General features: G+C 48.1%; 1 protein-coding gene across 7 annotated transcripts in view; it reads right to left on the bottom strand.

The window, feature by feature from the left end:
- CD44 (CD44 molecule (IN blood group)) overlaps positions 1-15,638 on the bottom strand; it is a 79,501-nt gene extending 63,863 nt beyond the window's left edge. For all 7 annotated transcript variants that reach the window (XM_069469811.1, XM_069469812.1, XM_069469813.1 and 4 more), the window contains exon 1: positions 15,459-15,638. In XM_069469811.1, the coding sequence (XP_069325912.1) occupies positions 15,459-15,525 (67 nt within the window). In that variant the 5' untranslated portion in view covers positions 15,526-15,638. The remainder of the gene's footprint in view (positions 1-15,458) is intronic.
- Between the last annotated feature and the right edge of the window lie 284 nt (positions 15,639-15,922).

Genomic DNA, 15,922 nt, shown 5'->3' with positions numbered 1-15,922 from the left:
CGCTTGCAGTCGGAAAATTCACCCTCAAAATAAAGCATAAATCATTTTGGTTTAATAGAATCCATTGCCTCAGCTCTTCATCATTAGATACTTAAAAGACCTGGCCCCCTTCCTGTGTAAGAAACAATCACACCCTTGAGGTCCATCTGTAAACATCCCTGGATGCAGAATCATAAATCCTTTAACTATATTTCGGTGATACAAAAGGAATGGGAGACAAACAGAATCCTGAAGCCCTCCCCACCCCCCACACACACAGATTCACGAGCTAACTGCATGGAGCAGGGGACTGACCCAGAACACCCTCCTGTTCATCTTGGGGCTTATTAAAAGGTAAAGATGTTGGACCCTTGAGCTTTGGATTCCAAGAAACTATTAGGAAGGACTTCTCCTACCTATGAGAGAGCAATTATCAATATAAAATTCAATAGTCAATTCTAGACTCCTTGAAAGCAAGTCAGGTCTATTGGGAGCCTAGGTAGTGAGGTGACATGGACATCAACTCTGGGGTAGAAACGGGGGTTCAAATCTGCACTTATTAGCTATTACATCGACCTTAATGACTTTGGAAAAGTCATTAAACTTCCCTCCCGTATAGGAGGACAATAATGCCAACCACGAAGTTAACAAGTTAACGTGAGGGCTGGATTAGATAATGGAGCTGAAAACACTTCACACACATTAAAACACTCTAGGAGTGTAGTAAAAAGAAAAGCAGGCCAGCGTCCTGCTGTTCCCTTGAGTGTCATCATCTCACAATTTAGAGGAAGAGATGCTCATCGAAGGTCATAGTAATCCTTTTTTAATGGACCACGACAGAGCAGTGGTCCCCATGCATGGTGCAGCTCCAATAGCAAAAACGAGTTGCAAGTAATGAGTTTCTAATATTAAAGTACTCAAGTGTGCAAAAGATTGACTATTTCTTGTAAATTGTAACAGATTTCACATTATTCCCTGATATGATTCTCTTTTGAAAGTATAAAGTTATAGCTATTGTGTTAAGTATATGCCGTGGACCAGCTAAAGCCTCAAACTGTAGTGTGTCCCCCATGTGAACTCTATCCACGAGGTGTGTCTGCTCAGAAAAAGGTTGAGGGTGTGGCTCAGGAACACGAGAACTTAGCCTTGCCTTTCTTCTTTAGCCCAGACAGAATCTCAAACCACAGCTCTACCAGGTGGATGGATGCCCTTTGGGGCCTTAGTCATTGTAACAAACATGGTTATTAATGCAACAAAATTCTTCCAACTGAACCTCAGTTTTATTCAGAAACCTCAAACTTGAGTTTCAGAGGAGGTGAGACCCTGACTCTCTGTTCCAGTGGGTGGATCAGGATTGGTCTAAGTCAAGCACTGTGATCCAAGTTCTCCTTGCCAGTGACTGGTTAGACATGGGCATGTGACCTCATTCATCCAATGAGGAGTAAAGAGAAGTCAATTAAGAGTTTTCGGAAAAACCATTTCCTTTAATTTAAGAAAAGATGTTTGTGAATGAGCATACCTTCTTCTGCTGCTGGATATTTATCTTTTTTTCATAGGATGCCTGGAACTGTGAGAGTCAGTTTAGGAACGTGAGAGGTGCTAAACTGTAGGAAGACACTGGGAGTGGTAGGGTGGAAAGTTGGGGAAAAACCTGGGTCTTGATAATATCATTGAGCTCCTGGGATCATCCTATTCCCCAGATTTTATGAGGGTTGATTGTTCTGTTACTTACAGAGATATTCATCTATGTACTGACAGGGGCATACCAAAACATACGTGAGAGATAACAATCACACCGTGCACACAGCATGGTTGGATGCACAGAGGGGTTGTAGCTTATGTTCAGTCACGGTAGCTGTATCTCCCTCCCCATCTCTCCTACCCAAGAAAGCTCGTCTGAGTAAAAGTGAGTGAGAAGGATGTGATCACCATCTCTGGGGGAATAACCTTGAATCTATTTTCATTTACAAGACACAGTTGTTTACATGAACCATTTGGATGAGCTGGTGCCTATACTCTACCGATTTTTAAATATTTTATTATTATATGTGCTTGCACCTGAAAGCATCTTAAGTGATATTTTTGTTTGTACTTTCTCACCACATCTGTCTCACTGTTCTCAAAGAGTCCACTCTGGTCATCTCTAAGACATCACCAGCAGCAATGGAGCTAAAGGAGTGAGGCCGTTGGAGCCAAATGGTTGGGTATCTGTATCCCAGATTTCTCGCCTATTCCTCCTGCCTGGACCCCAAGAGGTGCACCTGCTTGGCTATTGAAATCATCCTGCAAACCACCCCCTACACACATACTAATGGAACTCTGTGCCCAAGCTTCAGCCATAAACCAAGAAACTTTCAATAAAATGGCTAAGATTTGACCCAAGATCCCTAAGTAAATTATGGATTTTTCTCTCCATGGCTTAAAATAACTTCTACATAATATAACACCTTTTGTTTCTTCAGTAGTTCCACTGCTCCCCCAGCATGTGCTTCTAAAAGCCTGAGCCAACTTGGAGTTTCCCATGATTCTCTTCCCACCACTGTCTGTTATAGGGCAGATGTGATAAACCAGTTGCTTTCAAGAATTTTGAGGAGTAAAAATTTTTTTTCTTGCTCTCCTACTCAGAAGACTCAATGATGAGATAGTCAGAAGAGAGGCTGCTCTAGCTAGCACTGCAGTGGGGAGCTTTGATCACACCCACCAGACTGTCCCCTGGTCCTGAGAGTTGGTGGGGCTCTGAGAAGTCCAACAAGTAGGGTCCCTATGGAACTGTAGGGATCCTGCAAACATAGGTAATGCTATGCATCCTACGGGTCTTGGGAGGCTTTCCCTGTTGCTTTAGATCAAATGAGATCTCCCTGTTACATCGTCTCCCAAGATCCTGTGCTTCTCCTTCATAGCACTTACCACAAGTGTAATTAAATAAAGGCATCACTAGTTGTTTACTGTCTGTCTTCAAGATAGACTGTAAGTTCCATGAGAGAACAGACTGCCTCTCTTGTTTAAAGTTCTGTCTCCAGCACCTAGCACAGTACATACATATTGGTGTTCAATCAGTATGTGTTGAGTAAACAACTGAATCATTTGAAAACCATTGATCATTGACTCAGCTCACAGAATTGCTAGGTCAGATCAGGTTGCTTTGGACTGTCTGGTTTCCAAATGCTCATTACGTCAAAAAGGATCAAAACAAATGCCAAATGTGGATGTGCAAGATAGTGCATAGGGAACCAGGTCCAAGTGTAGTGAAGGCTCCAGTGGAGTCTAAACACCTACACCATTTCTCATTGTGCCACTAAAAAAAAAAAAACAGGACTCTTTCCTCTTCCTGTCTTTTCACATTCCAGGTCTTCTTGTCCTTGTCAGCCCATTGTCCTCTTGTTTAGTGCCCTCTCCTCTAATGTCTCAAAGGGTAAAATAGAAAGGGTACTTAGATGCATCAGAAGACCAGGATTCCGCCACTAACTAGTTGTATGATCTTGGGCAAGTCACTTGCAGTCCTTGAGGCTTCCTTTCCTTCTCTTTCCAATAAAACAAGTGGGCTACATAATTTCTAACACCCTTTCCCATTCTGACACACCATCATCTTTGGCTTTTCATCACCGGCTGTGATAACTTCCCACTTAGGGTCTTTCTCTTTGTCTATTCTTCTTTGAACCCTCTTTGAACCCATACTCTGGTGCTGCTGTGTTGGCCCAGCTCAGCCTGCACCTTCTAAGGTGCCCCATCAGCCCTGGCAAGGCATCTGATCATCATCTCATCTCCACCTGGAGCCCTTTTATGGGCTACCCCAGCAAGGTCATTGAGAGCCACCTTGGCAGTGCACCCCCATCCCTCGCCAGCCTGAATGCATTTGCAAGCCTCAGGAAAGGGCACAACCAAGAAGCCTGAGCCAACTCAGGGCCCTCCTAGATAAGGAGGGGACAGCAGCTCCGAGGAGACTGGTGAGCATTCCGAAGAATACAGTTTCAGTGATTGGGGTCAACCAGCAACAGGAGACATAGATAGAAGCGAAAGTTACCCCAGGTAATAATAGGACCTTGTAGTTTTACATCACGTGCTTCTGCCTACCGGCACAAAACACTTTCACACCAGCAGGCAAAGGTGGAGAGGTCTAGGGGAGGCAGAGGGATTATTATCCCCAGGTGGTTCACACAGTATATTGAACCATTAGACAGATAAAGCCAATAGCCCAAGGTCAAACAATTAGGCTTTCACAGGGTGGGAATTAGAGCAGAGTGTCCTAATCTTACCCAGGGGCTATTTCTAGTAGACTCTTGATGGAGCCTTTTGTTTATACTTTGGTTCTATCTTATCTCACCTGTCCAGGTAGAGAGCCTACTTTTTCCCCTGGGGATGAGTGGTGGGAAACTTGAGTGGCCCAGAGGGGGCTGGCCAGCCTGAGTTCAGAATCCAGCCTTCTTGACTCGGATGCTCAGAGCAGGACCCAGTGGGGCCAGTCTGTGGAATGCTGCTACTGTCTGCATTTGGGAGGCACACAAGAGCTCCCAGTGGCAGCTGAGAACGCAGAGGCTCCAGGGCTGATAAAAGTTGTAATTAACATGCACGTACAACCCTTTCATCTTCAAAGGCTTTACTTGCATTAGCTAGTTATTCCTCCTATCACCCCCATGGGTGAGGCACCATTTTTGTCTTCTCAGTTTGCAGATGAAGAAGCTGATGTGGAGAAGGGGCCCTTTGCCAGGAGGTCTGGCCCTTGTTCAAACAGAGGAGATTCCTGGCTCCCAGTATCTAACTTCACTTGGGGAAATGGGAAAATATAATGTGGGTGAATCCTAAGAAAAGGCTCAAGCAACCAAATTGTGTCCTCTGAGTAAGAGGCTGCTTTTATACTATTCTGGAAGGAGGTAGAGTCTTGGTATGGCTAGCTGGCCAGATTCCAAAATGGCTAAACTCCCAGAGAACTCTACATACAACTGTCAGAAATATAAACAAGAAAAGCCTGCTGCTCTGCTAGGGCGATATCCGTGGGATACATAGCATGCCCATGCAGACATCACTAGTAGATCACAGTACTCTCCACACCTGAGCCGAGGTTTGGCTTCTTAGCACAGCACTCCAGGTAGTCTCTGGTAATCAATGCGAAGTGTCTCATAAGCTGAAATCTATTTGCTATTGATGCTGTAGGCCTTGTTTGGGATTCACTTAAATGCCATTCTCCAACCCAGGTAGAGTTGCCAAAGTTCTGTCTCAGTATTGGAGCTGGCCTGCTTCTGAACTCTGTCTAGCACTGTTGGAGAGGGTGAGTCATGAGCACTTCTGAGTTTCTGGGGCAGAAGAATTGGATCTTCTGCCAGTGGACAGTGCCACTGTTACTTGATCGCCTGGAGTCTGTCCAACCACTTACCTCACTGTTCTTAAACATGGACACTCTCATCCAGGCAGGCTGACCCCTCTCTTGACTCCAATTAAGCCATACTTATTTCCCCCACTTTAACCTATGCTTTACCTTTCCCTGGGTTTTTCTCCTCTCACCCCCTCTCTGTCCATCTCCTTGTGCACACTCAACTCATCCTTAAATTCCTTGAGGCCTTCCCGTATAATCACAGCTCACGGAGACATCTGTTTTTCCTGATCTTCTGACACTTGGTTAGATGCTCTCTTGTAGAATTCCCTCACCTGTTTAACTTTTCTTCCACCAATTTGCAAGCTTTCCAAGGACAGAAACTAAGTCTTCCACTTCCCTAACTTCTTTCCATGGTGTCAACCACGTGATACATTTTAAGGAATTGAATTGGTCAATTTGTCACCAATTTGTAACTGGGGAGACAGATGCAACAAGTAAGGGAAAGACCTTGCCCACTGTCACCCTGTGACTAAGACAGAGAAATGCCAAACCTCTGCTGGCCACAAGTGGGTTCTCACTTCTAGAATATTATGTCTATAGGATTAGCTGGAGATACAGATGGCTGAACCATATTCAGCAATAACTGAGGGCATCACATGTGACACGAGACCTGAACTCATCTGGGATTCTATTTCAATTCATGGTCAGTGGATTCAGATGGATATGAAATGCGCACAGCCAGAATGGGCTGTGATCTAAGAACTTTCAGTGACTGATAGAAGGCCAGAAACCAGACAGGGGATTTAGCCTTTGACCCACTTTGACAAACTTCTAAGTAATGCAATCTTCACAACTTCCTCCCCGCACCCCCCAAACAAGAGCTTCTCTGTTTTACAAATTAAAAAAAAAATCTTAGTGGAGGTCTGAAAAGCTCTCAGTAGAAGCAGCAATTCACCATCTCATAGGTCTCTCTTGCTCAGTGCCTTGATTGGGTTTTATGTATATACAACAACATATATTTGTTCTTTTGTTTTGTTTTGTTCTCAGATTCCCAGGCTCCCCTAGATGCATAGGATACTAGAACTCATCCTCTAAGTACTCCTTTGGCTGAATTTTGTCTTTCATTTTGCACCAACAAGTTGCAGGTGTCCCTTGAAGAAAGCTGAGACATCCAAAGTGCTCATGAAGTTTTGAAAGTGAAGGGTACAATCTTTTCCCTCCTTCAGGGGTTGGCTTTTTTGGCCACGTGAAGAAATGTTTTTTAAAGTACAGTGTGAAGTAAAGATTATTGCATTCAGATCCTGCAGGTAATCCAGGACTGGCTTCCTGTAGTTTTAGCTATGTGACTGGGACATGTTGCTAACTTCTCTGTCCAAAGTGTCTTCATCTCTCCACAGCACACATGCTGAGAGGATTCAGTGGAGTACTGTGAGCAAAGCACTTTGTCCCCAGGAGTCACTCCTGCCCACTGGAGTTTACGTGTAATTGGGTCCATATGGTTGTTTCTGGCATGGATTAATAATTCACTTCGGACATTTAATGCAAACCAGGGATCACATTTTTTGACACTGCATTATAGTAGTTTTATGTTTTTCTTTCGATTAGTTTTTATGAGGCTTAGGTGTTAGTAGGCCCACAGAGTGGTAGATTTATAGAACACGAGGTCTGGAAAGGACTTTTACAGACCAACCAGGATTCACTCTCTCATTTTACACATGGAAAAATGGAGGCAAATAGGGGTGTAATGATTTTCTCAGCAGCATGTAGTGAATCAGTAATAGAAAGAAACTATAATATAATGTAAATTTCTATTCTTGGGACACCTTCTATGTGCCAGACATTCTGCTTTAGTTATTACGTGCTAAATATATTGTTCTAGACACTTTACACATGCAACTGCCCAAGCTCACGCGCTGCTCTTAGGTGACCGAGGAAGCAACCAAGCAGAAGTCTGTCTTGTTTCTTTGCCCTTACACCTTCTACGTGGCAAGTTTTTATGAATGGTCAAGGGTAACAACTGGTAAGCAATAGGAGAAAGTAAGAGTCACTTAGGAGAGCCTACAGGGATGTACCTGACCTCTAAGGCTGATACTGCGAAGACAACCAGTCCCACTACAGGGGATCCACTGCAAAGACACACCTCTGGGCAGGAGATTTCTTCCCCACACTTTATCCCCCTCTGCATGACCAGTACTCTTGTGGGTTACTGAACCCCCGTCCTCTCCTTGCAGGCAGGTAAGGGCCCCGCAACTCACCAGTGGCCACGGGGCTGACTCAGGGACATCAGCTGATGGCCTGCAGGCTGCAAGATGGGGCTTAGCTCCATTGGATTCTACTTTCTGGACTGGAACACTCAGCAATGGCAACATTTGTGACTGGCACATAGTAGAGACCCATTTAATGTGTTTAGAATGTACAAAGACTGCAGTCAGTGGCCTGGGCAGAAACACTCTTCTACGCCAAAGGCAAGAGACCAGGCACGGGCTGCATGGCATTGTTCACTTCTTCCCGGCATCTTAATGTGCATAATGGCGAGTACTTGTGTAAAGGCTTTACTGTCACCACACTACTGCCTTGGAGAAGTAGGAAAATATGCTGTCTAGTTCCATGATTGGTGCATGGGTCCTTCTAGAAGGCACTGCTTAAGTGCAAAGAGATGCAGTGAAATTGAAACAGATGGGGAATCTGGGATGAGTCCCTGTCCCGGGCCAAAGGCCCAGGTCCCCTCCTGTAGACTGAGTCAGATGTCCCCTGGGGGCTTTGCCTCCTTGCTTCCTGGGTGGCTTGTTTCTCAGCCAGGGCCACCCAGAGGAAACGCTCTTACTCCTGCTGGGCCAAACACAAGCCTGGTCATCTGGTTAGGCTAAGGCCGAGAGAAGGGCTACTGCGCACTTCTAGCTTTTGCCAAATTCCTTGTGCCCTGGATGTGTGTAGCCTGACTCCTGAAAGCTTCCTCTCTCAGTTTCCCTCCCTCACCCATCAATGCTAGCTGGTAGAAAGAAGGCTCTGGAACCAAGGACCCTCGAGCAGAGTGCAAACATTTTGCTGCTATTCAATTGGCTCATTTCTCAGTCAAAATCGTAGATGATGGAGAAATACCAACCAGCAACCCTCACTTTCATCCAGGTGACAAATAATGACATGGTAATGAATAAACAACTCAAGCCACCATCCCTTTCATCCCTACGCCTCCCCCTCCCCAACTTCCTATCACATAGAAGACAGCGGAGCTATTCAGGGCTTGGAATGAATGAGCTGCTCAGAATATGAATTGGAGGGAGTTTCCATCACAACTTTTTCCTTCATTTTTGCAATTCCAGCCCCGTCCTCTGACATCACATTTTAAAAAGGAAGAAGGCGAAACCAGCTCTGTGACATTAGGACCCCACACACAGATTCCGAAATGGAGTCTTTAAAAACAACCAGAGTACTACCAGGTATAACCATGCGGGTTTCTGGGGTGCCCTGACATCTTAACATACCACGAGAAGCACTGTCATGCAGTGACTAAGAACATGACTGTATCCAGTCCTCCTGAATCCCAGCCCCATCACTTACCAGCTGTGTGGCCTCAGGCAAGTTACTTAAATTCTCTGTGCCTCTGTTTCCTCACATGTAAAAGAGGGATAATAATAGCACTGCCTTCCTGAGGTTGGTGTTTACATTAAACAAGTTAGTATATAGGGAATGATTAGAAAGGTGCTGGCACGTACCACTATGTAAGTGTGCACTATTATTATTAATAATGGTGATGGTTTCTCAGAACATACAACTAGCTGCAAACAATAAGCACAAAAGGCACAGGAGCTCACAAAAAAATAAAAAAAGATGAACTTTTTCAGGCACTGCCAAAGGAGACTTGCAATGACACCCTCTCAGATGCTCAAAATTGCTCTGGTCTATGTGAATAATCTTTCTCCCCCACTGCGGTTTTGCAATTAACCTTTACTCTCGAAAGCTGAAGACTTAAGGAAAGGTTTTGGGACCTGAGTTTTGCAAATCACCTCCTTGGTGACTCAGCCCCTCCCCACCCACCTGGGATCTGTCTGCCCACACTTGCACTTAGGAGGGACACTTGCCTCAGGAGGACACACCCAGACAGCCAGTGCACCCCAAACTTGGGGAGATCTGGCTCTATGAGTTTCTGCTTCCCCACCTGCCCCCCCCCCAAACATCCTCCCCCTCGTTCTGTGTTTGTCTCCCTGTCTCTCAAGCCTCGCTGGGTATTCAATCCTTGGAAAGGCAAGACCTGACCCAGTTATGGGTAATTTCACACTTGGGAGGATCTGTGGAGAGGAGACACTGTTTGCCGTTGCCAACGTGGGTCCCCATCAGCTGGCAGGCCTCCCTGCAGACTTGGCCCTGGAGGAGCTGCAGTAGCACCAGGCCAGAGAGCAGTTTGATAATTACCCAAAGAGACCACAAGGCAAGGGTCTCCTGTGAAACACTCCTACTTCTCCCCCAGCTGCCAGCACCTTCCAGACGCAGGCCCCGGGGGCTGGAAGGGTGCGGGCCTCTCACCCAATAATTCCAACCTCATTGCAGCGTCTCCAGAATAACTAGAACTCCAAGCTGGCTGCTGCTGGGGAGTATTTTATTTTGAGGCTTAAATTTGGGGTTGGTGTCATCATCCTGCCTGCTCCCACTCCCTTCTCAGCCCAGCTATCTAGTAACCCTGTCCTTAGACAGCCGTCCCCAACTGTCACAGCAAGAAGCCACCAAAGCCACAAATAAGTGGGTGAGTTCCCTATTTGGGCAGCCCAAACATGAGCCCTGTGGTGGGCAGTTGGCAAGCCAAGGGCCCTCCTCGGCCCTGCCCTGAGCAACACATTTGTCACCACTGTTACCATGTACACGTAAACATATTTGCACCTTAGCTCTACTGACCAGTGTACTCCCATATATATTTCTGAATTCTAGGCACTCATTTCAGTTCAACAAACAGTTACTTGTCACAACTATGGACAAGCATCAGGATCTGGGAACAGAAAAATAAATGAGATACAATCTTTGACAGCAGGGGGCTCCCCGAGAGAGAAGGGACTCCCCCTTCTCTTGCTGCAGAAGACAGACAAGAGAAGCTATGTTGGGTTTTGCCCTGTTGTTGCTGTTTCCCCCTCTAAGGGGTGTGAAAGTCTTTAGGGCTCCTTGGTACCACCAGCTCCCACCACACCCACATATGGGTTCAGGTGTGTAGATACTTACAGGCACACCTGCGCCGTGTGTATGCCCACATCTAGCAAACAGGAATCAAATGCTTGGCCTTTCCTTGTACTTCACACCCTCAGGTGATCAAGAAATGGACAGGAGAGGAATATTCAATATTTCTCTCCAAAGTACACACTTTCCTAACCAAACATCCATTGAATCAACGCCAGATTCATTAAGAAGTTAGAAAGATGTGAATTTCTTTATGTAAAAAGCCTTACAAAGTGTTTGACTTCTAATCACATGAAACCATGCATCTATTTGTAAAATATATATATATATATATTTAGTCAAAATAGATACTATGTGCCAATTGCTAGAGTATTTGCATATTCAAGATCCTGACTGTCCCAGAGAATGTGGAACCACCAAGCACTGTATCCACACCAAGCCAGACTCCTGAACCATGAACTTTAGAAAGCGCCCCTTCTGGCACTCAATTGGGCTGGCTTTTCAAACCCTGTTGGGCAGCTTTGGAGGAGTACACCTTTCGAAAAAAAAAAAATTTCAACCTGCTAAGTGTAGACAGAAGGAGGTAGAAGGCGGAAGGCACCAGCCTACCCTGGTAATTCTAAAGAAAACTGTGTCCTTCCCATTCAAGCAGGGACACAAAGGAAATTGAGTCATCAGCTTCACGCTGTCCAAACCCCTAGATTTTCTCTCTGAGGCAGAAAACATCCCCTTTGAAAACTACGCCGTGCCTGGCAGCACCTGCCACCTGCTTCAGCTCAGTCTTTCACAAGAACCACTTCCCGTTCAGGCTCCGGGTGGAGTCGGCGAAGACAGAGGTGCTTGGGAAATACAATTGCAGCCCGTATCTTGTTCCCAGCCCCAGCCCCAGCCAGGAGGGACTGCTGAGGAGGCCCCACCACCTCCTCTCCATCAGGGGACCCCAGTCTGGAAGCCTCTGACACCACAGGCTGATCTAAAACCTCACTTGGGTGGCCATGTGTCACCCAGAGCTGCACACTGGGTTTCAGCTCAGGACTCTTGACTTTTGTAGCAAACCGTACCAGCCCCCTGCCTGGGTTGGTCCTCAAGACTTTCCCCCACGGAGGGCCCACACAACCTGGGAAGGAGCATGTGACAAGGGGGCTTGCTGGGTCAACGCATCTGAAACTCTTGCAGGGGTCAGCGTGAGAACCTCTGGAGGCCTCTTTCCTAATTTTCAGGCACAAGGCATTGCCCTAACTTGTCTCATAGACAAGGAACAGCCTCTCCCTTTTCTCCAAGCTTGCAAATGAGAGCATGTCTAGAAGGGCAGCTGGACTCTGATAAGGGAATTGACTTATTTTAATAACAAATAATTTGGTTGACATCTCTGACAGCTGTGGCCAAGCTTGGGAAGAGACAGGCCAGAAGGGCAGGGTGCCAAGAGTCAGTCCACAGCCTGCCAGGGGTGGAGAGAGAAGCCACTCACGCGAGGCTTCACCTATACTGGCCATAGGGGACAGGGAGGGTGGGAGAGCCATGCACAGTTTCTAAAGTCCTCCAGAGGCAACGTAATAAATGTACAGAGCATAGACAGTGAAGTCAAACATGGAAGGATGTTAGACCATGGGGAAATCACAGCTCCACCACCAGGTCCTTGGGCAAGTGATGCCACCTCCCAGGGCTGCTGTCAGGCTTATGTAGGATGACCTGTGCTAACCCCTGGCTTTATGCCTAGCATAGCTGGTGTCACTAAGTGTTATTTCCTAGGGACATAAGGCCCTGGTTTACACAGGACCGATGGTACAGTAGCAGTAGTCAGCCTTTTAAAACGTGGGTGCTCCTAACCTTCCGGTGATGTTCCAGGCAGTGTTAGAAGCCTCAGGACAACACAGAGAATCTTTCTCAAGCATCAACTTTGCTTTATGGTAAGAAATGCATATCATTATTCTTATATTAAACTCAAACTGAGTATATTGTGGAGTAAAATGTAAAATTGTAATGAGTGTGTAGACAGTATTTAAGGTGTGAGCAAATGCCGTTACCCCGGCAGACACACCCTCCCCGCCCACTACAGGGGGTAAGGGTGGGGCTCCCACAGTCCTGGACGATAGGGGTATATCAGAGACCAAATTGTATGAAAAGTGTCCTGCCCTAGTACCCTGACAAGTCTCAGAGAGGTGTCAGTAGTTCTTCTCTTTCGGGGTGTGTTTCCTTCTTGGGAAAAAGAAGGGGTTTTTCTAAACGATCCTTAGAGTCCTGGTCTCTGAGTCTATGACAATGAGTCAGGAAATACTTCCTGAATGAATGGAAGGAGATCTGTCATAAACTAAGAATTTCATGCTGTCCAGCATCTCCTCCTGTGTGGGGCACTCTGAAAGAAAACGGAACTTTTTTCTACTGGCTGCCAGCCTCCATGACACGGACTTGTCACCATGCCTTTGCAGGAAGTAGATGTCCGATGTCCAAAAAGGGAATAACTGAATTCCTTGATGCTAACCTCGGCAGGGATGGGGCTATGCTTTCTGGCTTCTTCACGTGGGAAAACACAGCCAAAACTCTAACTCCTCGCAAGGGGAGGAGTCTCTAACGCTCAGTGGGACCAGAAATGTGGGTGCCTCCCCCAGACCCCAGGGCTCTCAGATGCTCCCCTATTTCTCAACGCTAGGGGGCAATTCCCTAGTGACGATCTCTGGCCCACAAAGAGAAGGAGTTACTTGCAGGGAGGACTCATCTCCTCTACCCTCTCTACCTAGGGCCACTTTCTTCCTCTCGCACGGGACACCTAATTCAACATACCTGTTCCCCAACTCAGTTCCTGGGTCCAATGTAACTACAACTGAGCATTTCTCTACTTTGTACTTGCTTATACAAAGATTGGACCCTTCCTTCCTCCCCAAAACCTTGCTCCTTTCCAAAGTTTCCTCGTGGTCTTCCAGAGCCCACCACTCCCCAGAATGAGGTAACAACAGTTCCTTTCCTTCACCACTCCTCTTTCTTCTCCCACCCCCATGCCCCCAACCTGCCCAGCCCTAAACTCAAGTCATGTCTCCTTTCCAAGTCTCAGTTCCTTCCCAACAACTTTCCAAGCACATGAAAGCTGGGTCCCAGGCAGTTATTGCTACCGGCACTGTGTTAATGCTTCTCCCAAATGGTTCTGCCCAGAGAGACCACGGACACTCAGGGTCAGAGTGAGGCAGGGGTGAGCCTGCTTATCTCTGGGAAACCCTCAGGGGTTAGGACAGCACCAAATATTTGGGGGTGGGGCCCTTTAGAAGAATCAGGGAGACAGGTTGAAAGGAGTCAGAATTCTCAGAGACAAAGCAGAAGTCCACACTGGTAGGTAACATCCAAATAACCTTCCATGGAGGCCATAGGGAAACCACCATGGCCTCCCTTCTTAAAGGCCAGGCTCAGGGCTCTCTCTGCTCTCAGGTCACCCTCTTCTTTCCCATCCTGAATGTTTCTGCCTTCCAAGGACCTGTTCAAACTCCAGTTCCCTTAGGAAGCCTCACCCGAGGTCCACCAGCAGCTCACCTTCCCCCAAATCCTCTCCGAGTTTGCCCATCCCGTACAGTCTAACTGATTCTGATTAAGCCTCGACTTTGCAACTCAGTGGACTTGGGTTCACGCCCAGCACATTCCTGGCTGTGTGAACACTGGCAAGTCACCTAACCTCTCTGAGCCTCAGTTTCCCTCCTATGAAACAGACCTATTAACAGGACACTTCTCACTGAGCCATTCTGAAAGTAAAACAAGACGCCACATGTAAAGGATTTAGCATAGCGCTGGGTGCAGTGAAAGTGTCAGTAAGTGGTAGCTAGTGCTGTTATTGCAATAATTATCATTATTGCTTCTGCTTCAGGAATCTAAATGCTAGATGCCCAGATCCCCACCTATCCTCAGTAGCCATGTGGGACTGTGTGTTTTGCTTCCTTGGTAGCCCCCAAAACTGGGTTTAATAAATACTTGCTGAGTAGGATTAACTGTAGGCTGAGCTGTCTTAATGACCCAGCTGGCACTTCTTAAAAGAAAAATTAATTTTGCTAGTAATAAGCCAATCAGCCATGTAATTATCTGTACGTACAGAAACAAAGAAAGGGAACGGTTGGGGTTGAGCCACGCTAGAATACCTCACGGCGGCCCCTTCCCTCCACAGCCATGGAAAGGCGCCCACCCTGTTTGGATGTGATACTGGAGCCCCAGCTCCAGGGTCCCTGATGTTACCATGGTATGAGATTCCCCTCCCAGCTCTGAGGCTGCCAGGCAGGGAACATGAGCCACCCTACTGTTTGGATTTCCCCAAACTGATTGGCAGAGACAGGAGGTTGCAAGGACTGAGCAGCTGGCCCGGTCTTGCCCTCCTGTTCATACTCCCTGCCCGAGGCTGAAACCTCATGGAGACCCAGGGCCTCGGCGCAGAGCTGGTTCAAGTTCCCACAGGCTAAGGTGGTCAGTGACAGGGAGGAGTAGACTGTAAGCTTTGTAACCCAGGCTCGGTGGGGAGCCACAAGGATCCAGGACCCTTTTCTGGAAAGCCCATTGCCACCCGCTCTTACGCACGCAACTGGGAGCGCCTCTGTAGCCACCTTGCCAACAGCCTCTACCCCTGTCCCAGCCCCGGCTCCAGCCCCGGTCCCTGCCCCGCCCAGCTCTGCCCAGCCGGCCACAGCCCCTTGGGCAGCGGAGCCTGTTAGTCCAGACTCGGAGTGCGCGCATCCAGGAGTACAGTTACTTTCTGCCCTGCGCTCCAGCTCCAGCCACCTCACCCAAAACTGCGCGCCGCAGCCTGCCCGGCAAACTTTCTCCTTTCTCTTTTCCTTTCAACGAAAGAGGGCTTCCCACTGACAAACGCTCCAACAGCTTAGCGCAAATCGCTAACTGCTTTCCTGAACGCAACACATGTCGCTCGTCGCCCAGTTGACTTCAGTTCCGCAGGGCCAGGGCCGGCTTAGCCTGCGGGGCTGCCGCGGCGCCCGGGCTGGCACCCCTGGCACCCGCTCCCTCTGCCCCGGCTGCGGCGGGCACTCACCGATCTGTGCCAGGCTCAGCTGCACGAGGCAGATTCCCCAGGCTGCGCGCCACCAAAACGTGTCCATGGCGTCGGGGCGAACCGAGAGAGCAAGCGAGTGCAGTGGAGGGTCCCGGGGCGCGGGGCGGGGGCCGGCGGACCGAACCTGTCGGAGGCTGGGGTCCGCTGGGCAATGAGGCCGCCTCGGAAGTTGGCTGCAGTTTTTATTAGAGGTTTGAAAGAGTGACCTAAGACGGAGGGAGGGAGCGAGCTAAGGACACACCCAAGCGAGGGGGCTGTGACTAAGCAGCCGGCAGAGGTTTAAAGACGTACCAGCCCTCCTTCGTGCTGCCCCTCCGCCCCGCCCGCCTCCCTACCGGGACGGGGAACCGGGCGGCCGGGGCGGGCGCCGGGAGGGCCGCTGGGGACCCTTCCTCCGAGCGCCCACCGGCCCGCGCGCCCCGGGACGCGCCGCAGCTGGAAAG

This window comes from Eulemur rufifrons, chromosome 6 (genome assembly GCF_041146395.1).
Source record: "Eulemur rufifrons isolate Redbay chromosome 6, OSU_ERuf_1, whole genome shotgun sequence".
Classification (NCBI taxonomy): domain Eukaryota; kingdom Metazoa; phylum Chordata; class Mammalia; order Primates; family Lemuridae; genus Eulemur; species Eulemur rufifrons.
This window is presented reverse-complemented; position numbering and strand designations above follow the sequence as displayed.